Here is a 24,475-nt window from a genome sequence, read left to right as displayed (position 1 = left end):
CAGCAAGGAGAGCTTGATCAGACAGTGAGCTTCCAGAATGAATACCAAGCTGGCGTCTCAGGAGTGGGAGACCTGACGGGGATAGGGGCTCACTGCCTCACCCTGCAGCAGAGGGGAGGAGGTACAATAGGGACATTGGGGCCATCTCCTGGGTGACCGTCAGTTCTCAGGAAGCTGTTTTTCTTGTAGTCTTCCAAATGGGGGCCCAGGCCAGGTTGCAGCTTAGCTGAGCACCAGGTATAAAGTGCAAGCCATGGGGAAGTACTGTCCCCAGACATATCCCCATCTTCGTTACAGTGAGTCCCTATAGCTCAGGAAGGCTGGCATCTCAGGAACTGGGGGAAGGAAGCCTCTGCACCATTTTCTTCCTTGTTTCCTATTTATTGATTTCAAAACTATCCCCTCATTGACCCCAAAAAGGCTCAACAGCACTTAGTTATGACCTGGGGGCAGTTTTCTCAGAGGGGTCATGAGGCATGCTGGAGGTGACCAAAGCCAAGTTCAGAGGCAGGTAAAGGGAGGGGACATTTACTAAGCAACCCCCATGCTGTCATGCTCTGTCCAAGCATTGACTGTCATACCTCAACTTTGTCACAAAATGTGCCCGAGGAGATCCTGTGATGTCCTTCTTGCTTTATTTGTGCCATTTTTTAAAACATCCTTATTGAGATATAGTTCACATACCATACAATTCACTCACTTAAAGAGTACACAAATCAGTAGTATATTTTTAGTATATTCACAGATGTACAACCATCACCACATCACCACATCTTCGTCACTTCTGAAACAAACCCCATGCCTCCTCCTGCTCTCCAAACAACCGCAAATTTACTTCCCATATCTATGGACTTTCACATGAATGGAGTAATTTAATATGTGGACTCCTCAGTCTGACATCATAGTACAATATTTTCAAGGCTCATCTCTCTTAGGTTTTTGTGCCTGGGCCTGAGAATCAAACTAACATAAGACAGGGGAGCAGATATATGTGAGTGTTACATGACATGGGAACCTTCACTAAAAAACAAAATAGAGACACAAAGAAAAGGCCTCGGTGTATCCCATACCTCCTGATAAGTGGCCCCAGACCTGGCACTAGTGGCAGCTGGGCCTGGTTCACAGTTTGGCCTCTCCCAGGCACTTCTAAGTCCAGCACAAGTAGCAGCCATCTGTAGATCACTTTGTAGCTCAGGCCAGGTGGCCCTAGGCAGGACACAGACCTGGTGGACAGCTTCAGACCACATTGAAGCACCACCCAACCACCTCCACAGTGACTCAAGGGGCAGACTCATTGGGCACTAGAGCCCCACTGCAGCAAGTTCTGCTCCATTAGGTTGACTTCCGCACAGCAGATCCTCTGCTGTAGTTACAGCCAGTCTTCACAGCCACTTGGCCTGGGGGTAAATTCCTCTCATAGAAGTGCCAAGAGCTATCAGGGCTCAATTACAAAAGGAAGGTGCACATAGCTCACACAGAAAGTACACCTGGAGTGCCTGGCTCAAGTAACTGAGGAGGCTGTGCCACTGAGTCCTACTATATTAGGCCGCTGTACCAAGACTTGGAGATATAGCAACTCTACCTAATACACAGAAACAAACACAGGGAGTCAGCTAAAATGAGAAGACAAAGATACATGTCCCAAATGAAAGAACAGAACAGAACTCCAGAAAAAGAACTAAACAAAATGGAAACAAGCAAGCTACCAGATGCGGAGTTCAAAACAGTGGTTATAATGATACTCAGTGAACTTAGGGGAAGAGTAGATAAACTTAGTGAGAAATTCAACAAAGAGATAGGAAACATAAAAACAGAACTAGAAAACAAAAAAGATTCAATCAGATATAAAGAATCCATTACAGGGGAATCCATTACAGGGAACCAAGAATGGAGTAGATGAAGCAGAGGATCAAATCAGAGATTTGGAAGACAAGGAAATAGAAAACACCCAGTAAGAACAACAAAAAGAAAAAAAAGAATTTAAAAAAATGAGGATAGTTTAGAGAGCTTCTGGGACAACTTCAAATGTACCAACATTCGCATCATGATAGAAGAAGAGAGAGAGCAAGGAATTGAAAATGTATTTGAAAAAATAATGACAGAAAACTTTTCTAACCTGGTGAAGGAATAAGACATACAGGTCCAGGAGGCACCGAGTGTCCCAAGCAAGATAAACCCCAAAAGGACCTCCCCAAGACACATCATAATTAAAATGCCAAAGGTCCAAGACAAAGGGAGAGTCTTAAAAGCAGCAAGAGAAAAACAGTTAGTTACTGACGAGGGAGTTCCCATAAGACTGTCAGGTGATTTACTAATTGAAACTTTGCCGGCCAGAAGGGATTAGCACCAAATATTCAAAGTGATGAAAAGCAAGGACCTGCAACCGGGATTACACTACCCAGCAAGACTATCATTTAGAATCCAAGGACAGATAAAGAGCTTCCTAGACAAGAAAAAACTAAAGGAGTTCATCATCACCAAACCAGTATTATAAGAAATGTAAAAGGGTCTTTTTAAAAAAGAAGAAAGATTTAAAAATATGAATATAATGGCAATAAATACATCTGTATCAACAATTACTTTAAAGGCAAATGGGTTAAATGTTTTAATAAAAATATATAGTTGCTGAATAGATAAGAAAACAAGAGCCTTACATATGCTGTCTATAAGAGACTCACTTCAGATCAAAACATACCCATAGACTGAAAATAAAGGGATAGAAAAAGTATTTTATGAAAATGAATAAAAAAGCTGGGGTAGCAATACTTGTACCAGACAAAACAGACTTTCACCAAAGGCTGTAACAAGAGGAAAAGAAGGACCCAGCAATTCCACTTCTGGGTATTTATTTTTAAAAACAGAAAAAAGTTAAAAAAGACATATACAGCTATATGCTCATTGCAGCATTATTTACAATAGTCAAGCTATGGAATGAACCTAAGTGTACCTCAATAGGTGAGTGGATAAAGAATATATACAGTGGAACATGACTCAGCCATAAAAAATAAAATCTTACCATCTGCAACAAAATGATGGACCTAGAGGGTATTGTGCTGAGTGAGGTGAGTCAGACAGAGAAAGACAAATGCCATGATTTCACTTTTATGTGAAATCTAAAAAAACAAAATAAATGAATAAGCAGAACAGAAATAGACTAATAGATACAGAGAACTTTTTGATGGTTGCCAGATGGGAGGGCGGGTGGCTGAAAAGGAGAAGGGACTAAGAAGTACAAATTTGTAGTTACAGAATAGCCATGGGAATGTAGAGCACAGCATAGGGAATATAGTTAATAATATTGATTAAATGTGTATGGTGTCACATGGGTACTAGGTTTATCAGGGATGATCACTTCATAAGTTATATAAATGTCTAAGCACTGCATTATACACCTGAAAGTAAATGATGTACGTCAACTGTAATAGAAAAGTTAAAATGTATTTAAACAAAAAACAAAGCGGCCGTGCCACTCTACACTCTCATGGGCAGTATATGAAGGTTCTGATTTCTCCACACCCTCGCCAACACTTGTTATTATCTGTCCTTCTGATAGCAGCCATCCTAGTGCCTATAAAGTGGTATCTCATGTGGTTGTGATATTCATTTCCTGATAATTAATGATGTTGAGTATCTTTTCATGTCTTTATTGGTCGTCTGTATATCTCTTTTGGAAATAATGGCTATTCAAATCCTTCATCCATTTTTTTTCTCTATCCTTACCTAAGGACATTTTTTTCAATGCTTTTAAAGAGAGGAAAATATCAATGTGAGAGACAAGCATCAACTGGTTGCCTCCCATGCATGCCCAGACCAAGAGTCGTAGGCACCCAGACTGGGGGTCATAAGCATCTGGACTGGGGGTAGCATGTCCTTGTGCCTGAGTGGGTATCGAACCCACAACCTAGGCATGTGCCCTGGTCAGAATTGAACCCACAGCCTTTCAGTTACAGTACAATCCTCCAACCAACTGAGCCACACTGGCCAGGGCACCTTTGTCCATTTTTAAATTGTTATGTATCTTTTTAAGGTGATCTTGTCTTACACATGAGAAATCTGAGTCCACTGGAGCATCAGTGGCCTGTCCAGGTAACTTAGCTGGTAAACAACAGATTCAAAGATTTCTGTCCCAAGGGCCCCTGCTCTTTCTATCCAGGGAAGGAGATGAGGTCACTGTCTCCTAGGAGACCCAGACAGACAAGAGGTGCTCATTCATGCTGAAAAAGCAGAGATTTAAAAACACTGCCTTTTTTCAGCCAAGCTTACTGAGATTGAGGTATAATTTACATGGTAAAATTTGCACTTTTATTGTACAGTTCTGTGAGTTTTGACAAATGCATGAAGTCAGGTAATGTACTACCACCACCACCAAGAGACAGAACAGCTCATTCACCCCCCAGCATTCCCTAGTGCCCGTCTCTAGTCAGCCCCTGGCACCCACAGTCTGTCCTCTGTGCCTATAGTTTTGCCTTTTCCAGAATGACATGAATGAAATAAGATAGGGTGTAGCCTTTGAGCGAGATTTATCCAACATGCCAAAAACATACATTTTGAACAAGAGAACATTCACCCAGTATTTGGGGTGATAAGTGAAGGTGATGCATAGGAAAAGTATTTTTTAATGTTTTAATGTGCATTAAATCCATGTTTATGGATTTTTTAAATATACAGGCCAAAGTAACCAAAACATAAAGGTATTAAAAGAAAAATCTTTTTTTTTTTATTTTGGTTTTTCAATTACAGTTGTCCCCTTTTCCCCTAATTTCTCTCCCCCACCCAACCCACCCCCCCTCCTGCAATCATATCCCTCCCCGTTGTCCATGTCCATGAGTCTTTTATACAGGCTCTTTAATTAAACCCTTCCCTTACTTATCCCCCTTCTCTCCCTCTCCCCTTCCCCCTATTGAGTGCTATTCTGCTCTTTGTTCTATTTAGTTCCTTTGTTTGTGTTGTTCTTTAGTTTCCTGTATTAGGTGATATCATATGGTATTTTTCTTTCTTTGTCTGGCTTATTTCACTAAGCATAATTCTCTCTAGTTCCATCCATGTTTATATAAGATATTTGAAGACCTGGGGAAAACAATAAGGAAATCATAAAAGATGATAAAAATGGGATCTGGGAAACATTGCTACATGTTCTGATCACAACTCTGGGCAGAGTGACCTGGGCCTCAGTGACAGTTACTTCCCATGGTAAACATGCTGAGAGTCTGAGAATCATACCCCCCAGGTGGCCTCCCCTTTGTCACTGACCCTGGGGACCAGAGGAGCTTCACAGTTATCTAGACAAGAGGCTCTGAAAATCCTGTCTGGTCTGGAGCCCACCCCACAGTGTGTTCTCCAGGTGAAAAAAAGTGATTATACTAAAAGGAGTGGCTTTTCTTCTGAGAGTCTGTGCTTTATATTATGTCAGTATCAGTGACAGTGCAAACAGATGGTAGTTGGATTGTGGAATGCGTATTATGTCCTTAGTTGGCAAATGTAGCAGCCTAGTATGGTTGTTAACATATTGGTAGTGGAGTCGAGCCAGTGATGGGGAAACCACTGGCCAAGGCGGAACCATAATGAATTTTGTTGCCATTGAAAAGCTGTCATCTCTCATCACTGGCTAAGTAGGTCTACACCTGTGGAAAGTGGATTAGAACTCATGGGCCTCACACATCTGTGTCATCTCATGGTCTTCCTGACCCATACATTGCCTTGTAGACTATACAGCAGCATCGTCACATGGGCTGTCCTTCTCCTCCTGCCCAGAAAGCCCTTTCCTTCCCCCTGAACCCTGCTGAGCCTTGCTCATCCTTCAGTCTTGGCCCTCCCCAGCTCCCTCCCTCCCCAGCACTGTGTGTGGCTTCTGTTTGGTCATGCCTGTTCCCTGCCCTCCTCCTTCCCCTCCCCCAATCAGATCCCTGGTCTGAGCAGCCTGAAGGTAGAAATTGAGTCTGTGATCTTCATTTCCCCGGAGCCTAGCACAGGGTCTGGCCCCAGCTATGAGGAAAAAGTGCTCATCTCCTGTCTTCACTATGGCATGGCCAGTTTTCTCGCCCTAGTTTGCTGACATATCTTATTGCTGGATTGTCCACTTCTTTGCTCACTGATTTCTTCAAGCTCACTTCAAACATCCTGCCAAATGCCCACCTCTCTATCTCTGTAACTTTTTAGGACTGCCTGATAGCACATGAGACCATCATCTCGTGTATCAAGACAAAGAGGCTAATTTTGTTCCAGAAAGACTAGGATGGTCTCTTTAGGAAAGGTTCCTTCTGCTGCCTCCCAGCCTCATCCCCAGGTTAGACAGATGTAGGGAGTTGAGGAGTTGGCTCTGGGAAAAGGAAAAGGGAGATTTGGGAATTTACTTAGTAGTTTCTAAAATCTTTGTAAATGCCTCTACTTGGTTCTCTTGATATATTGATGCTTCTGCATCCCAAATTCCTAAGATCTTGCCAGATTTTTCGTGTGCTGCTTACATTCTTGTCAGTTATCTCAGGGTCTTGAAAAGCCACATTTATTCCTAACTCTGACCAACTCAGTAAATACGAGGTCTGTCCAGAAAAATTTCAGCCATTGTTAATATAATGAGAATGGTTTGTGTGACATTGATCTAACCTGGCAGCCAAGGAGAGTGGACTGGAACACGCATGTGTGAACAATGATGACTTCACTGTACTAATCAGTGTGGGTGGTAGACACTATTAAGTGACCATGTGTACTGTGTGGCCATCGCATTCAAAATGAATGAGCGAGTAGAGCAACAAATCTATGTCAAATTTTGCATTAAGGATCTGGTCAAGATGACAGCATAGGCAGACATGGCTCACTTCTTCACACAACAATATCAAGGTTACAACTAAAATATAGAACATCCATCAGCCAGAACCATCAGAAACTGAGTTGGATTTCTGGCCAAGATGAAGACCTAGATATACACGCTGCGTCTCCCTCCACAACTAAGAAGGAATACAACTACCTCAAAACTAGAGACAACAAGAAGTTCCAGAAAATCAAGCCTCATGGAAGTCCAACAAACAAAGATATAAAGAAGAAATACTCAGCCAGACAGGTAGGAGGGGTGGCGCCGGGGCGGAGAGGACACGGTGTGGTGGCGGCAGTGGCAGGCCAGTGGAGAGCACAGCCACACATTTTAAAAAGTCAGGAGGGACACCTGGGGAGCATTCCCAGCACCAGACCAGACCACGCAGCTCATGGTCCCAGCGCTGGGGAAAATAGAGTCTCGTTGCTTCTGACTGTGCAAACCAGTGGGGGGTGGAACAGAGGAAGAAACTGCCAGTCTTTCAGCAGAGTCTGCTTGTTTAAAGGGCCCCCATGGCCCTAGAACAACCACAGACCCTCCCACTCTGGGAATGATGACCAGGGCAACAGCTAGAGGGGCACCAGTCCCATACAAAGTGGGAGAAATGCCTGGAAAGGGGGCGAGTGCTGAGTGGGTGACATTCTTCCCTCCCAGAACCCTCCCCCACAAACAGAGCCACAACGTGGTGAAATGGGTTGCCCTCTACTGATGAATACCTAGGGCTCTGCCCCTTACAATGTAACAGGAGTGACAGCTCTACCTAAGACACAGAGGCAAACAAACACAGGAGCCTGTCAAAATGAGGAGACAGAGAAGTATGGCCCAAAAGAGGGAACAGATCAAGGTTCCAGTGGGAGAACTAAGTGATGAGGAGATAGCCAACCTAACAAACGAGGAGATAGCCAACCTAATAGACACAGAGTTCAAAACACTGGTGACAAAGATGCTTACAGGCTTGACAGATATGCTTAAGTATGGCAAACGCATAAGGGAAGAAGTGAAGGCTATGCTAAATGAAATGAAGGAAAGTCCACACAAAACCAATGGTGAAAGGAAGAAAACCGGGGTTCAAATCAATGATTTGGAATATAAGGAAGAAAAAAACAGTCAACCAGTACAGAATGAGGAAACAAGAATTTAAAAAAATGAGGAGAGGCTTAGGAACCTCTGGGACAACTTTAAACGTGCCAGCATTTGACCATAGGGGTGCCAGAAGGAGAAGAGGAAAAGCAAGAAGTCGAAAACTTATGTGAGAACACAATGAAGGAAAATTCTCCAGATTTGGCAAAGGAAATAGACATACAAGTTCAGGAAGCACAGAGAGTCCCAAACAAGGTAGACCCAAAAAGGACCACACCAAAACACATCATATTTAAAATGCCAAAGGTTCAAGATAAAGAGAGGATCTTAAAAGCAGCAAGAGAAAAGCAGAGAGTTACCTGCAAAAGGGTGCCTATAAGACTCTCAGCTGATTTATCAAAAGGAACTTTGCAGGCAAAAAGGGACTGGCAAGAAGTATTCAAGGTGATGAAAAGCAAGGACCTACAACCAAGATTGCTCTATCCAGCAAAGCTATTATAATGGAAGGGCAGATAAAGTGCTTTCCAGACAAGGTAAAGCTAAAGGAGTTCATCATCACCAAACTATTATTATATGAAACATCAAAGGGACTTACTCTTGAGAAAAAGATCAAAATTATGAACATTAAAATGAAAACAAACTTGCAACTATCAACAACTGAATCTAAAAAATAAAAACAAAAACAAACTAAGCAAACCAGAATAGGAACAGAATCAGAGGTATGGGGATCATTTGGAGGGTTATCAGCTGGGAGGGGGAAGGGGGAGAAATGGGGAAATGGTGCAGGGATTAAGAAGCATAATTGGTTAGTACAAAATAGACAGGGGGAAGTTAAGAATAATATAGGAAAGGGTGAAGCCAAAGAACTTATATGCACAACCCATGAACATGAACTAAGGGGGGTGGGATTGCTGGAGCGATAGGGGATACCGGGCAGAGTGGGGCAAAGGGGGAAAAAATTGAAACAACTGTAAAAGCATAATCAATAAAATATAATTTAAAAAAAAGAAATTGAATTGAATGGAAGTCTGACAACTGCAGAATTAAAGAAACCATATCCATCCAGACTGGTAGGAGGGGCACAGAGGCTGACGGGGTGGTCCCTCACACACGTGTGGTGGATAAAAAATTGGGAGGGACATCTCAGGAGTGAGGAGTCCCAGCCCCACACCAGGCCCCCCAGCCCAGGTTCTAGTGCCAGGAAAATAAGTCCTCACAATTTCTGGCTGCAAAAACCAGCAGGGATAGAGTCAGTGGCAGAAACTTCTGGAATCCAAGCAGTTCATCGTAAAGAATCCACACAAGGATTCACCTACTCAGACTCACTCCCTCTGAGCTCCAGCAGCGGGGGTAGCAGCTTGAAAGGCACCAGTGGTGTACAGGGAGAAACAAGTGTCCGGCATCAAGGGGAGCAGAGGCCATTATCTCTTTTCTATTCCCTTCCCCCACAGAGCTGGCAAGCTGGTCCCATATCTGAGACTCCATCAACCTGGCTAAAACTGTTTGACCACCTTGGAGATCCCCAGAGACTCTGCCCCACCCAGTTTATGGGCCCACTCAAGCTGCTTTTCCATATGACTGGTCTTGGCTCATGATTCACAACTTCCTAAATCCTATTAAGCAACCAACAGCTGACCTCATTGAGCCCCAGGCCCAGCACTGTCAGAAGCCAGTTTAGTTTCACAGCTTGGCTTCACCTGGTAATCTCTAAGCCCAGCACAAGTAGCAGCCATCTCAGGTTGCTTTATAGTTCAGGCAGGGTGCCCCAGGCAAAACACAGGTGGGGGCTGACCTTTGCCTGCACCACTTGGGAAACTCCAGAGCCTGTGCACCCAGTGGACAGCTACAGACCACATCAGAGCACCAACCACCCTGCCCCTGCATAGCTGATCCTCCAAGGAGAGTGGAGGTTGGTGGTCAGTGGTCACAGCCAGTCTTTGCAACTGATTGGCCTGAATAAATCTCTCCCATTGATCTGCCAACAGTGCCCAAGTCTCAACTACAAAAGGCGGGTGTACACAGCCCACACAAAGAGCACACCTCAAGTATCCACCTTGGGTGATAGGACAGGCTGTGCCACCGGACCCTAAAGGACACTTACTACACTAGACCGTACTACCAAAACACAGAGTCACAGCAGCTCTACTAAATACACAAACAGACACAGGGAGGCTGCCAAATTGAGGAGGGAAAAAAATGTGGCCCAAATGAAAGAACAGAACAAAACCCCAGAAAAAGAACTAAACAAAATGGAGATAGCCAACCTATCAGACACAGAGTTCAAAGCACTGATGATCAGGATGCTCAGAGAAATGATTGAGTACAGCCACAAAATAAAGGAAGAAATGAAGGTTATACAAAGTGAAATAGAGAAAAATATACAGGGAGCCAACAGTGATGATAAGGAACCTGTGACTCAAATCAACAATTGGGAACAAAAGGAAGAAATAAATATTCACCCAAAACAGAAAGAAGAAACAAAAATTTAAAAAATGAGAAGAGGATTGGGAACCTCTGGGACAACTTTAAACATACCAACCATGGGGGTACCAAGAGAAAAGGAAGAGCAAGAAATTGAAAACTTACTTGAAAACATAATGAAAGAAAACTTCCCTAATGTGGTGAAGGAAATAGACATACACGAATAGGAAGCACAGAGAGTCCCAAACAAGTTGGACCCAAAGAGGACCACACCAAGACACACCATAATTAAGATACCAAAGATTAAATATAAAGAGAGAATCTTAAAAACAGTAAGAGAAAAACAGAGGATTACCTACAAAGGAGTTTCCCATAAGACTATCTCAGCTGATTTTTCAAAAGAAACTATGCAGGCAAGAAGGGACTGGCAAGAAGTATTCAAGGTGATGAAAAGCAAGGACCTACAGCCAAGATTACTCTATCCAGCAAAGCTATCATTTAGAATGGAGAGGCAAATAAAGTACTTCCCAGACAAGGTAAACCTAAAAGAATTCATCACCATCAAGCCATTATTACAGAAAATATTAAAGGGACTTATTTAAGATAAAGAAGAAGATCAAAACTATGAATATTAAAATGAAAACAAACACACAACTATCAACTGAATCTAAAAAACAAAAACAAAAACTAAGCAAACCACCAGAATAGGAACAGAATCATAGATATGGGGATCATTTGGAGGGTTATCAGCTGGGAAGGGGAAGAGGGAGAATGGGGAAATGGTGCAGGGATCAAGAAGCATAATTGGTAGGAACAAAATAGACAGGGGGATGTTAAGAATAGTATAGGAGAGGGTGAAGCCAAAGAACTTACATGCATGACCCATAGACATGAACAAGTGGGTGGGATTGCTGGAGGGATAGGGGATACCGGGCAGAGTGGGGCAAAGGGGGAAAAAATTGAAACAACTGTAAAAGCATAATCAATAAAATATAATTTTTAAAAAAAATTGCATTAAGCTTGAACATTCCTCTGTGCAAACCACTCAGATGACTCAGAAGGCCGCAGCTATGGGCAACTGGTGATTGGCAGCTTCATCACAACATGTCTGCTCATGCATCTTGCTTTGTGCAGAGATTTTTTGGTGAAACATCAAATCACCCAGGTGACTCAGACCCCTTACAGCCCAGATTTGGCACCCTGCAACTTCTGGTTTTTCTGAAACCTAAAATCACTTTCGAAAGGGAAGAGATTTCAGACCCTCAATGAGATTCAGGGAAATATGATGGGCAGCTGATGCCAATTGGGAGAGCTGTGTGAGGTCCCAAGGTGCCTACTTTGAAGGGAACTGAGACATCACTATCCTGTGTACAATGTTTCTTTTATCTTGTATCTTCTTCAATAAATATCTATTTTTTATACGGCATGGCTGGATACTTTCTGGACAAGCCTCATGTGTAGAGTGATATGTGAATAGTAGGAAGGACCAATACCATCCCCATTTCACAGATCAGAAAACTGAGTCTTGGAAGATTATGTATCTTCTTCCAAGGTTCTAACATATCTGATTCTGAATATGGAGTGAAATCTATTCTTATGGTGGAGATGGGGCCTTTTCTGCTATCCAGAACCCCCCTCCTTTTCTTGTCTATAAAAGTGGAGTCAACACAGCCCTGCATTAAAAGAGTCAGCAGGATCAGGAATGTAGTGTTACTTTGCTCATTGGCTCTGTTCTTTTTTTTTTTAGTTAAACTATATATTTTATTAGGTTTCACCAGTGTTCCCAGAAACTTTGTTTCACAGTCCAATCCAAAATCCAGATTGAATTTAGTCTCCATATCTCCCTAAGCTCCTCCAGGCTACAACCATTGCTGATAGAGATGAACAGAAAGCAGGTAGCCTCAGACATTCCTCCTCTTTGCAGTTGGGAGGCAAATGGGATACAAAATGGTGGGTCTTATATTCAAAAGGTATGTGTTTGTTGGCCAAGGTGTGGGGAAACATCTTGGAGAGCAGTTTGGCAGGACCTACCAGACAGGTATGAGGGGTGGAGCTAAGGCGGAGAGGACGGGGTGTGGTGGCAACAGCAGCAGCAGCAGCGGCAGGCCCGTTGGCTCTGTTCTCACCTAGCCCCAGTGCCACAGCCCGCTTTGTTTTGAAAGCACAGACATGCTGGAGAAGAGACGGGCTAGTTTCTCCATGGCCTGACTTCTGTTATGGTGAGGGAGAAAGTGGCGCTGTCCTTCAGTCTCACCAGTGCAGGAGGCAGGGAGTCGGCAGCTAACGAGGGCTACGAGAAATGAGAATTCCATTATTGAGACAGAGAATGTGATGGAATTGGAGGTCGCAGCTGCAGCAAGGGCTCCAGTGAACTTTGGTTTAAAAAAAAAAAAAAAATCAGTGGCCCTCTTTGAAGTCTGTCCTCATCAACTTGAGGTCTTCCCAGTTCCCTGGAAACTGCCTGCACTCAGCCCTGGGGCTCTGCTATAGAGAAGGAACCTGGGGGACACACCAGGTCTCCTCCCCTTTCAGTACCGACTCTGCCCCTTTCTCTCTCCACCCCAGGCCCCTTGTCCTCCTAGTGTACATCCACCCACAACCCCATGCTTTCAGACTCTACTGTGAAGCCATAGGAAATTAACATGAGATCTACCCTCTTAATAAATTTTAAGTGTGTAGTACCTTATTTACCTGATTTAACTGAAACTTTATACCTATTTATTAATAACTCCCCACCCTCACCTCTCTCCACCTCTAGTGACCATTATTTCAGTCTTTGATTTTATGAGTTTGACTGTTTGTTTTAGGTATGGTATTGAGGGATTTGTCCTACTGTGACTGGCTTAGTTCATTCAGCATAATGTCCTCCAGCTTCATCTATGTTGTCACATAAACCTGAATACTGTTCTGTCATATGCATATGCCACATTTTTTTAATCCATTCATCCTCCAGGAAGATTAGGTGATTTGCAAACCTTGGCTATTGTGAATAGTGCTGCAGTGAATGTAGGAGAGCAGATATCTCTTTGAGATCCCCATGTTAATTCTTTTGGATAAATACCCAGAAGTGGGATTGCTGGACCATATAGCAGTTCTATTTGTAATTGTTTGAGGAACCTCCATACTGTTTGCTGCAGCAGCTGCACCATTTTGCATTCCCACCAACAGTCTTCAAGGGTTTCAAGTTCGCACATCCTCACTGACATTTGTTGTCTTTTTTCTTTTTAATTTTTTTTTATAATAGTCATTTTGACAGGTATGAGGCAGTATCATTGTGGTTTTGATTTTCATTTCCCTGATTTAAAAATAGGCTAAGAGTGCCCTGGCTGGTGTGGCTCAGTGAATTGTACTCGGGCCTGCGAACCAAAAGGTCATCGGTTCGATTCCCAGTCAGGGCACGTGCCTGGGTGGTGGGCCGGGTCCCCAGTTGGCGGCGTGTGAGAGGCAGCCGACTGATGTGCACATCGCTATTCCTCTCCCTCTTTCTTTCTCCCTCCCTTCCTCTCTCTCTAAAAAGTAAAATAAATAAAATCTTTTTAAAAAATTAGGCTAAGGGCTTGAATAGACATTTCTTCAAAGAAGGCCTGCAGATGGCCAACAGGTACATGAAACTATTCGATGGTTCTTGACCTGGAAAAACGGCAGTTCTGTGTGGGTTGGCCTTGTGTACGCCAGTGACCCCCCATTTTCTGTGCCGCTCGGCTCTTTAACAGAACCAGACCCGTTTGTCCAGCTGCCTTTTCTTCCATTCACCCGGCTACTTGCTACAGAAGCCTCCGGCTGGATCTTCTACAGCTGTCATCTCCTCAGCTTGTCCCCAACTAAACTCATCTTCCAGGAGCCTCACGGCCACCCACTCTTCTGTGTTTGTGGGAATTACTACAACAGTTCTGCCCCTGTCTCCCCCACCCCAGCACGTTCTCCCTACTCAGCCACCTGTGGGCTTAGCTCGTTGTCAGTACTTGCTGTGACCTTAGGATTGTGCTATCCCTGGTACCCCAGGCCTGCTCCAGCCTTGACAGGCTATCGCCAGTCCAGACCACCCCTGGGTACCACCTGCACTCACTGTTGTGCCCTCAGCCACAGCAGCAGACACTGGGTCTAAGGTGCCAAGTGTGGGCATTTGACAGACATGCTCTCAGAGACTTCTCCTTACACCCCCAAGGGAATCCTGCCTTCCAGGGAGGTGAAGTAGCTGGGCAGCATCTGCCGAGCTCCAGGCCCACACATCCCACCACAGGGCCCTTCCGCCTTCATGTGTTCTGTTCTTAAACCTAGAGGTCCCTTCTCATGGCAAACCATCCATCTCACTGCTGCTCACCCTTCTTGGCTCTTCCTCCTCCAGGAAGCCCTCTCTAACTACCCCAGTGAACAAGTCTGGCACACTGATCACAACACCCTGTGTTTACCTGTGTTGAAGCAGCTACCATGTTCCACTGTAACAGTCTGTTCTGGGGTCTGCCCTGCCCACTCTCCAGTGAGACTGTGGGTTCCTCAGACTTGTACTAACCTCTGTACCACTCAATGCTTAGCAGGGAATCTGGCAAGGCAAAGCTCACATTTTCCGAGTGGCTACTCTTGCTAGGTATCGTCCTAACTTCATCCAATAATGCTCAGAATCACCCTACCTTTATTATATCCAGGACACCTAGGCTCAAAGAGAGCAAGGAACTTATCTAAGGAAATGCAGCTAGTAAGTGGCTTTGCCTGGGGTTCATGCGAGTCCTTATCACAGGACCGTGAGAATCATGTGCTCTTCACTCCCAGGACCAGGACTGCCCTGGTGCCTAGCACTGGGCTGCCTTCCCATACAGTGCCATTTATTGGAAAACAAAAGGAAATGGCCAGTGTCTTTGGCCCCACTGACTTGTGACTCTCCCTGCCCAAAAGCCACTTACCTTTGGGCCCAGCTGGCTCTGGTTGTTGCAAGCGGGGCTAATCCTGCTTTGCACACCATGCCCAAGGATGGCAACAGCCACAGGCTTAAGGCTGATTCCCCCAGTGTGAGGGGCGGCAGTTGGTTTAAATGACATTTATATGTAAGCCCACTTACACAGTGTGAGCAGACATTCCTTCCAGCATCTTCTACCCATCCTCTGAGGGGCATTTGGGGATAAAGAAGCTTTGGTCACATGGGTGTTTTGAAAGGAGAGGACATGTTAGCTTTGGGCCCATGGCCAAATGGCATTCGAAGGAGGGCCGTGCAGCAAAGCAGCTGGACTGGCTGCAGAAATGATTAGGGACGGTACCTGCTTGGGTCAGGTCAGATGTTTCCTTTCCTTCCATGGGCAGAAGACAAAGCACACTCAGATTGCCAAGGCAGAAAGAAAGAACCAGAGGGCTAGTTCATTTGCCATCCTATTGAGCTATCGTCCCGAACTTGAAACAAGGGGAGTCTCCCTGAGCACGGCAGCCATGTCCCTGAAGATCATTGTAAACAGAACCACTCCTGAGACAGGAAGGAATGGGGCTACTTCAGGAACCCTGCAGGGACCCCTGGGTGGGGGTCACAATTTGAGTGTGACTCACTCCCTAACTCATCTGGACCTGGCTTGGCTGATCCTGGATCTGCCACTTATCACTGGGTGGCCTTGGTCCCGCCTGAGCCTAGTGCTCATCTTAGGTGGGCCCTGCTTACCCCTGCAGCGGCAGGGGGCTCAGGACTCACACTGGAAGCCCCTGGCACGGAGCCTGAAGACACAGACACAGAGTGAGCTTTAATCTGAGTTGGGTTTGTATTTTTAAAAGCATTTTGGACCAGTGAGATATCTATTACACAGTATTTTTCTTATTTCTCATTTATATCTTCTACTAGCTGTAATCTTACCATTTAACTTCCTATTCAAATCTCAGTCTGTGCAGCAAAGGAAAAACCCTCAACAAAACAAAAAGACAACCTACTGAATGGAAGAAGATACTTGTCAACTCATACAACTTAACACCAAAAAACAAATAATCTGGTTTTAAAAATGGGCAGAGGATCTGAACAGCCATTTTTCCAAAGAGGATACACAGATGACCAGTGGACTCATGGAAAGATGCTCAATGTCACTGATCCTCAGGGAGATGCAAATGAAAGCCACACTGAGCTATCACACCTCTCAGAACGGTTATCATCAGTAAATCAAGAAAACAACAGGTGTTAGAGAGGATGTGGAGAAACGGGGATCCCTTGTGTTTATTAGTGGGATTGTAAATTGGTGCAGCCACTATGGAAAATAGTATAGAGGTTCCTCAAAAAAAAAAAAATAATAATAATAATAATAGAATTACCGTATGACCCAGCAATCCCACTGCTGGGTATTTATCCAAAGAAATCCAGAACACTAATTCAAAAAGATATGTGCACCCCTATGTTCACTGGAGCATTACTTAAAATAGTCAAGATATGGAAGCACCCTAAGTGTCCATCCATAGAAAATTGGATAAAGAAGACGTAGGAAAATGGGATATGACTCAGCCATAAAAAGGATGACATCCTGCCATCTGCAACAACATGAATGGACCTAGAGGGTATTGTGCTGAGTGAAATAAGTCAGACAGAGAAAGACAATACCATGTAATTTCACTTACATGTGGAATCTAAAAAAATAATAATAAATAAATGGACAAACAAAACAAACTCATAGATACAGAAAACAAATTGATGGTTGCCAGAGAGGAGAAGGCTTGGGAGACTGGGTGAAAAGGGGGAGGGATTAAGACATACAGACTTAACAGTTATAAAAACAGTCATGAGGATGACAAGTACCGCACAGGGAGTCTAGTTAATAATATTGTAATATCTGTGTATGGTGTCAAGTGGTACTAGACTTATCAGCTGATCATTTCATGAGGCATATAAATGTCTAAGAACTGTGTTTCACACCTTAAACTAATATACTATGTCAGCTGTAATTGAAAAATAAATTGTAAAAAGTTTTAAAAGAAAGTGCAAAGATTAGCACATTAGGCACCAATGAAATATTTTGCTGTACTTTAAAGCCTTTCAAACCAAAAGATACACAAAGGTTCATGGGACTGTGAACTGTTAGTGATACAAAGTTAAGAAGTAAAGATCACAAGTGCTGGTAAAAAAAAAAAAAAAAAAAAAAGGTTTGTGCTAAACAGATCATGACCTCCAAAATGCCCACACCCTGTTCCCTGGAACCCGTAAAGGTGTTGCTTTACATAGCAAAGGGGACTTTGCAGGTGTGATTACAGGTCTCCGGAAACAGGAGACTATCTGGGCAGGCCCAGTGCATCACAGGGGGCCTTGGAAGAGGGAGAGAGAGCTGCAGCTAGTGCGCTGCTGGCTTTGAGGATGGAGGGACACCAGCCTTTGCAGCTGGAAGGGGCACGGAAACAGGTTCTCCTCTTAGCCTCCAGGAGGAACTACCTGGCCAAGGCCTGGACTTTAGACCATAAGACCCATTTTGGATGTCTGACCTCCAGAACAGCAGGACAGCATGTTGTGTTGTCTTGGGCCACTAACTGTGTGGCAGTGAGTTCAAGTAGCCAAAGAAAATCAGAGTCCACCTACCACCCCATGTTCACGGCCATAGCTCAGCTTCTGCATGCTCCCCGGGCCCAGAGCCCTGGCCCCTCCAGTCCACTCCACCCAGCAGACGTGAGTCACCCAAAACGCAACCAGCCTGTGGGCTCCCTGCTGAGATCCCTCCGCTGTTCCCTTTACACTCAGGCCCCGTCCCTGTCCCCTTCACCCGGGCCTGCCCCTCAGCCCCACGCGCCCCTCTCTGGGGCTCCCATCCTCAAGCAGCAGCCTCGCAGCTGCCCCTCAGAGAAACTCTGGCTGCATTTGTAACCTAAATCGTTATAACATATGACTGGGAGCTGTTTTGTTCCGTCTTATCCCCAGTGCCTAGGACAGTGCTTGACCCACGTGTGTGTTCAAGAAAGATCCATGGGATGAAGGAATGAACGAACGTCCTTCAGGGTTTTTCTACACATGACAGGGTTAGAGTCCCCCTGCCCACGACACTTTTTATTTTTAATATAAAAGAATGCTTCAATTCTTGTCTTTAGAAACTATATAGGCCATACGTGATTTGAAACTGAGAGTACCAAACACTAGCCAAACAAGAATGTCCACTCTGCCTTCTCTTCTGTCTGGTCAGTCAGCTATCAGCTATGATTGTTGTTGCTTGTCGCTCTGCGTTATTTTTTCCATGTATTCATTCACCATTGTCTACTTTCCCTTCCACATGAAGTTGAGACCCCTTTTCCACATACTGATATGCAGCATCTCTGAGGCCTGGTCGGAACACTAAAAATCGGCTCCATGTTGTCTTTTGAATGACATCATTTTGATTGATATGCTTCATTCCCTCCAGATTTCCACATCTCAGGTGTTGCTAGAGAAAATACTGTGACTGGGCTTTTCCCGTCCGCCTGTCTCAGCACAGGGTCCTGAGCCGCCCACCCAAGTCACTGCGCAGTTGAGAGATCTTTGAGAACAAAGCTGCCAGCTAGTTCACTCGTGTCCTACAAACTGATGAAGTACCCATGGCGCAGGTCTTCGAAACATTGCTTCTATTTTCCTTTTTCTGCAATCCAATCTTTAGTGTTTTCCTGAAGCTCCAGCCCAACCGCCTTGCCCCGGGAGGCCCTGCACCTCCCGACTTGGTTTTAGCTGTGCTCTCCTCTCCTCGTCATAAACACCACGCCCATCGCTGGCCTGCAGGGCCTCTGCTGCCCCGTAGTGTCGATGTTTGGTAACCAGCGTCAGTCATCCGTGCTGGACTCGTATTTTGTTCCCTGTTTTGGCTCTTCCACACATGTCGTGATGAACGGCCTTCTAGTCAGATGTTGGTATCCAACCTGACTATTCTCTTAGGATAAATTCTACAGGAAGTCCTTACCCTGTGTTTGTGCTGCGCCTCTTTTATGACTTTACAGGCGGTGTTCTCCAAAGCGTCCTCTTTTCTGTGCCTGAAGTGTGCCTCTGCTGAAAGATCAATGGAAGTCGGGGAAGAAAGCCGTGGCTGGGAGCTTCTTTCATAGCCTTAAACTACGGTCGAGCTGGTGGCCCCACAAGCTAACTTGGACCATAACTATGCTTGAGAGCTTTTGAAAGACAACGTTTACATAACAATGTCAATTTTCGATTTCTCCATGTCGCACTCACCAGTCAGAGCTGGGCAACAACTGTCTCTGACTGTCCTGCAGGTCCCCTGGTCCTTTGCATTTGGAACCCCCGACTTAATCAGATTCTTCCCTGCTCTGTCTTGCAGTGACATCACCCCTCCTGGAGAACCACTGAACAAGAGCAGCCGGCCCAAAGTGGCTTCCCGCTTCCCCAAGCTGTCCCGCAGTCACCCCAGGGAGACGCGCAATGTGGAGCCCCAGAGCGGCGACCTCTGACCTCGATGGAATCCCAGGCTCAGGCCCTATGTGCTGCGCCAGCTGCCTCCACCCTGGCCACTCTGCATCCAGTCTGGCTACAGCAGCTGGCCCCTTACACCATGGAGTGACAACCACCTCCACCCAGCGAACCCAGAGAGCACACCTTCCCCACTGGTTACATGACTCCATGATTAAACTGGCTGGTCAGAGAGCAAGGGGGCTGCTTGCTGGGCAGACTCAGGCACATGGGCACCACTCTCCCAGGGTCTGCCCTGAGCAGCAGGCGTCTCCTGTTTCCTTCCCTAGCCCAGGGGCTGGCAGGAGGGTGGGCGCCAGGTTGGGCTTTGAGCCCCCTGGTTGAGATGCACAACTTTGATATTTCATTTGGTCAGAAGATTCACTCAGAAACAACCTCTTAACTCTTCCCCACATGGGAATTAGAATGACTGTTACAGTGTTTTTTTGTTTCTTTTTAATGTAATTGCCTGGTACAACCTATGGCCAAGTTCGGGTGGGGTGTTCCTTTCCCTTTTACTTTCTGCCAGTGGTCGTTAGACACCCTGGTTATCACCACCACGGCCAGCAGCAGCTCTGTGGCACCTCTCCTCTGGGGAGACAGTGCAGTGGCCTTCATGTGAAAGAGCCAATGAAGTGATGCAGAACTGTGGTTCTTGAAGCATGATTTCTGGAAGGACCAGCCCATGTAGGAAACCTGAGGCCCCTGGATCCACATGCACCTTTGTCAGGTTTGGGGAAACCTCACCCATCCAGGCCAACCATCAACAGCAACCTGGTGACCCCATGTTGGAGAGCCCTGGACTGTCCAGAAGTCAGTGGCCTTGGCCTCACAAGCCAGGAGGGTCAAGGTTGAGAGAGACTCAGCTGTGCAGAAGGCTCTGTAAGCCCCCAGGCTTCCACACTAGCTCTGGAGCTCCGTGGACCTCAACGTGGCTCTCTGTGAACTTGGACACAGAGTCCACCTTGAACGATCATGATCATCCCCTGAAGACATGGGTTCACAGTGTGCCCTCTGCCCCCCCAATGTGCTTGCAGTGGGAACAGGACCTTGTGTGCCCCTGGACTGATCCTCTGCACCGCACCTCCCCACCCTGGTGACAAGCAGGAACAGGATGAAGATGAGAGCGTGGCCATCACCGCCAGCTCTTCCTCCGCCTCTCACACCGGACCCCTCCCCGGGCAGGAGCTGTCCGGCTGGTGTTTACACCCAGAATCATGGAATTGCCTCTCCCCCTGGCAGGAGCCATCCTCAGTGGCTGAGTGCCATTATGAAGAGTTTGCATTTTCTGGAGGAAATATTAAAAAACTAGATACGAAATTGTGCAGCAGTCTACATGGGACCAAATTAAACCGCAAGATAGATAGATGCGTGGGGAGTTTGATGACGTGAACGTGTGACAGACGGTCAGTGGGCGGCTACCCACGCTGTCTACCTGGGACATGTTGCCTCATTAGCTTGGGACGTGGTGAATGAGCTGGGGTGCACTGAGCGTTTCCTAGACAGAGGCAGGCTCTGGGGAGACCCACCCGAAGGTTATGCTGCGTGTGCCTGTCAGCCAGAGGAACCTTACTCAGGGCAGCTTTACAGCGGACATGATGTACGCACAGCACAGCCCTGCAGAGGAACATGAGCCTGCGAGCCGTGCCCAGGGGAGCAAAGGGCCTGCCGTTCTCCTGGCTGGAAGCAGGAGTGTGTGGCCGGGGTCCCTGCTCTCCGCTCGTGGGGGTGAGAGGCGCTGAGAGACCGTGTCCTAGATGGCAGCACGGTTTCTTTCTTCCTCTGTTTCAGTGGCAAGCCTATGGGCCCCGCGGCCCCTGCAGCTGTCTGCTCTGCACAGGTCTCCTCCACTGCGGCGTCAGGACTGCCCCGGAGCGCAGGCTGCCCCGTGCCTGACGCCCTCGTGGTGTTTTCTCCACCTCGGTCATTGTGAGGTTAGTCTCTGATCCCAGCTGTAAGGCTGTCCCAGCATCGCCTGTCTGGACAGTGGAACCTGCCCCAGCCATCTCCCCTTGCTGTGTGTGTTAGAGATGGAATGGGACCGCCCACCCCTGGCATACCCTGACTGGAGCCCAGGGTTCTGATTGGCCAGCCTCCTGGTACCTGACCTGAAACATCTGTCTTCTCCAACCTCCGCCCCAGGAACCTGCTTCACAGCCAAGACAGGACAGATGCTAAGTCGGGAAAAAAAGTCCACACCCAGCCTGTATTTAAAAAGGAGAAACCCTGCCTCCCCATTTTTAAAAGCTTAATTATTCATGGAAAACTTGCCCTGCTTTCCCAAAGTGTGGATTATAAAAGGATCATCAGCTACTTGCTCTTTGCACCCCCTCTTTGCAGAAACCCTGGAATCATCTTTAATGCACAGACTACCCCCTCTGATTTTAGCTTAGATATGCATGTGACATGCACATTACCGCAACTCCTCAAAGCCTTAATTTTGGAATCACATAGAATGCTCTGCAATGATTTAATCCATTCAGCTGCTCAGAAAACCCCTGACCCCTAGTTCCGGAAAAAGACAAACTACCCAGGACCAGCAAGGTCCAGGCTGAGAGCTGGTGCATTAAACGTCACCCCTTCAGGACATTCATCTCCCCTTCAACCCAGATTCAATCTAGAGGACAGGCAGGCCGTGGCCCTCCCTCCGAATACCCCCTCGGCCCCCTGGGGCCCGTCAGCAGAAGAGACAGCCTGTGGAAAGGACCAGTTTCTCCTTGATCCGCTTGAAGGTTTTTCGGTGCCTCCAAAATTGGCAGCTGAGAGGGGATGCCCTTTCTGTTCAGAGGGAAAACAAAGGGTCTGCCTCTCTCTGGAGGGCCTTGAGGACCACACCTAGATTGGGTGCACGAGTCCATCCCAGGTCATCTCACCAAAGGACAGCTGTCGGCTCACCAGAAGCTCCAGCAAGAACATCGCTAGGGTCTGTCTCTGTCATCATCTACGTTTGCTGCTTCCTCCATCCCCCAGATGAAATAGTCAGGGAGAGCAGGGTCGGCAGAGATGCCTCTCCTTAAAAGAGAAAACCAAAGTTCCCAGGAAAGCGGTCCAAGGCTGCTGTAACTGAGCCCAGAGCAACTCCGACGGGGTGAGCCTCCGCGGCCAGGGCCTGAGGTCAGTCCACGGTGGAGCTCGGCACAGCCAGCTCCCGCTCACAGACTCTCACTCCCGGGCACGCACTGCTCACGTCACTGACAAGCAATCAGTGGCGGGGCTCATGGAGCCACAGTTAAAACAGCCTGGCATTTGCCTAGTCAGGCCCCTGGAGGAGGGCTTGGCTTTCATGTCCATGAAGGTTGCACTTGACCCCCGCTAGCCAGGCACGTCCACGGGATTCCTGGTTACAAAAGGGGCACCTGATTTGAGTTGTAAGACAAGACACCATCTTGTGAGACGAGTGGGCAAGGGCCTGAGGACGAGGTCTAATTACAGCACGTGGCTCTGCCCCGGCTCAGAGCTTATTAAGATGAGTCCTTTGATAAAACCACTGAAATTTTACAAGGGTGGCAGGTTGTATGTTGTGACTATAACAAAACAGAGGCAATCAAAGCTGTTTACATCTCTAGGATTGATAACACCTACAACTAATGCAAGAGGCAACAGGCCCTGGAGGCCCAATAATGAATCCCCAGGTTTAGGGCCAGAGTCAGGAGAAGGAAGACTGCCAGCCCAGCCAGGATGACCAGACGCAAAGTGGCTTATTTCCCAGCAGCAGGGCTGCGGCCGGGCCAGCTAGCGGCCTCCTTTTCCTCGGTATCACATGGGACTATTTGCCCACCTGAGGACCAGGTCACAGGGTTACAGGCCTCGGCTCCCACGCCACCTGCTCACCTTCACAAGGGGGCAGCCCAGCCCAGCCCAGAGGTGCCAGCGGGCCCCTCCCGTGGAGGCCATGCCCTGTTCTCCGGGGTCCCAGCAGGCAGCTTCTCACCAGTCCCACAGCCCTCCACCCTGGCTCCTCTCTACAAGCCCGTGTCCAGAGGCACCCAGGCTGTCTTCTCACCATAGCATGTAACTGACAGCAAAGAACAGGCTGGTTTCCAGCCTAGACCTGGGGACGGGCATGCCCCAGACCTGCCCGAGAAAGACCCTCCTGGGGCCCATCTGCCCACAACATCAGACTGGCTAAGAGGTACCTGAGAGGAGGTGCACCTCATACTCAGTCTTCAGCCACAAAGGCAATAACTATCCCAACTCACCCTGGGTGTTTCCCCAGGACAAGGCTACGCATGCTGGACTGTCCCCCGGCCTGCGGGCTGAGCCTCGACAGACAGAGGGCCCTTCTGGCAGACAGGCGTCTGCTTCTGTGCAAGGTCTTTTAGAGCTATTATTTTTTAAATATTGTGCATTGTTTCACTAAATATTTGCTGTTCAGATTGGCTTCTGTGCTAATTTTGCACAATTGTAGCACTGTATATTTTATCTAAGACTTCTGTGCCAAAAAATTCATTTTCATGTTTCTGTAACACGCGGTCTTGATTATGTCTCTAAAATAAAACTTCAGCTGCTGGATCAATAGGGATGAGGGTGGAGCACTGATGAGCTCCGTGCTCTGAGCAAACCCTGTTCTACTCAGCCCAGTGACTGAAATGCTCACTGGTTCATCTCTGCATTCCACACCTTCTCAGCCCTGAGGCACAGCCAGTCGGTCACAGAGCCCTTATTTCTGTCTCTGGGTCCTAATGGCCGCACTGAATGGGCTTTCTGACCTTCCCAATCAGTTTATCTGGGGCAAAAAAGTTCTGATTTCTCTAAAAGATGGTTGAGCCTGTAGCCTGGGTGATCATCCCAGTAGTAGAACATGCTGG

General features: G+C 46.7%; 1 protein-coding gene and 1 pseudogene across 2 annotated transcripts in view; one reads left to right on the top strand and one right to left on the bottom strand.

The window, feature by feature from the left end:
- SNX29 (sorting nexin 29) overlaps nucleotides 1–20,787 on the top strand; it is a 581,450-nt gene extending 560,663 nt beyond the window's left edge. For both annotated transcript variants that reach the window (XM_090279147.1, XM_090279146.1), the window contains one exon: nucleotides 19,540–20,787. In XM_090279147.1, the coding sequence (XP_090135273.1) occupies nucleotides 19,540–19,669 (130 nt within the window). In that variant the 3' untranslated portion in view covers nucleotides 19,670–20,787. The remainder of the gene's footprint in view (nucleotides 1–19,539) is intronic.
- Nucleotides 18,377–18,833, bottom strand: LOC150009253 (single-stranded DNA-binding protein, mitochondrial pseudogene; annotated as a pseudogene).
- Nucleotides 20,788–24,475: the final 3,688 nt, after the last annotated feature.

Source organism: Furipterus horrens, unplaced genomic scaffold (assembly GCF_987537825.1).
Source record: "Furipterus horrens unplaced genomic scaffold, mFurHor1.1.pri manual_scaffold_5, whole genome shotgun sequence".
Classification (NCBI taxonomy): Eukaryota; Metazoa; Chordata; class Mammalia; order Chiroptera; family Furipteridae; genus Furipterus; species Furipterus horrens.
Note: the sequence above shows the minus strand (reverse complement) of the source record. Positions and strands in the feature narration are given on the sequence as shown.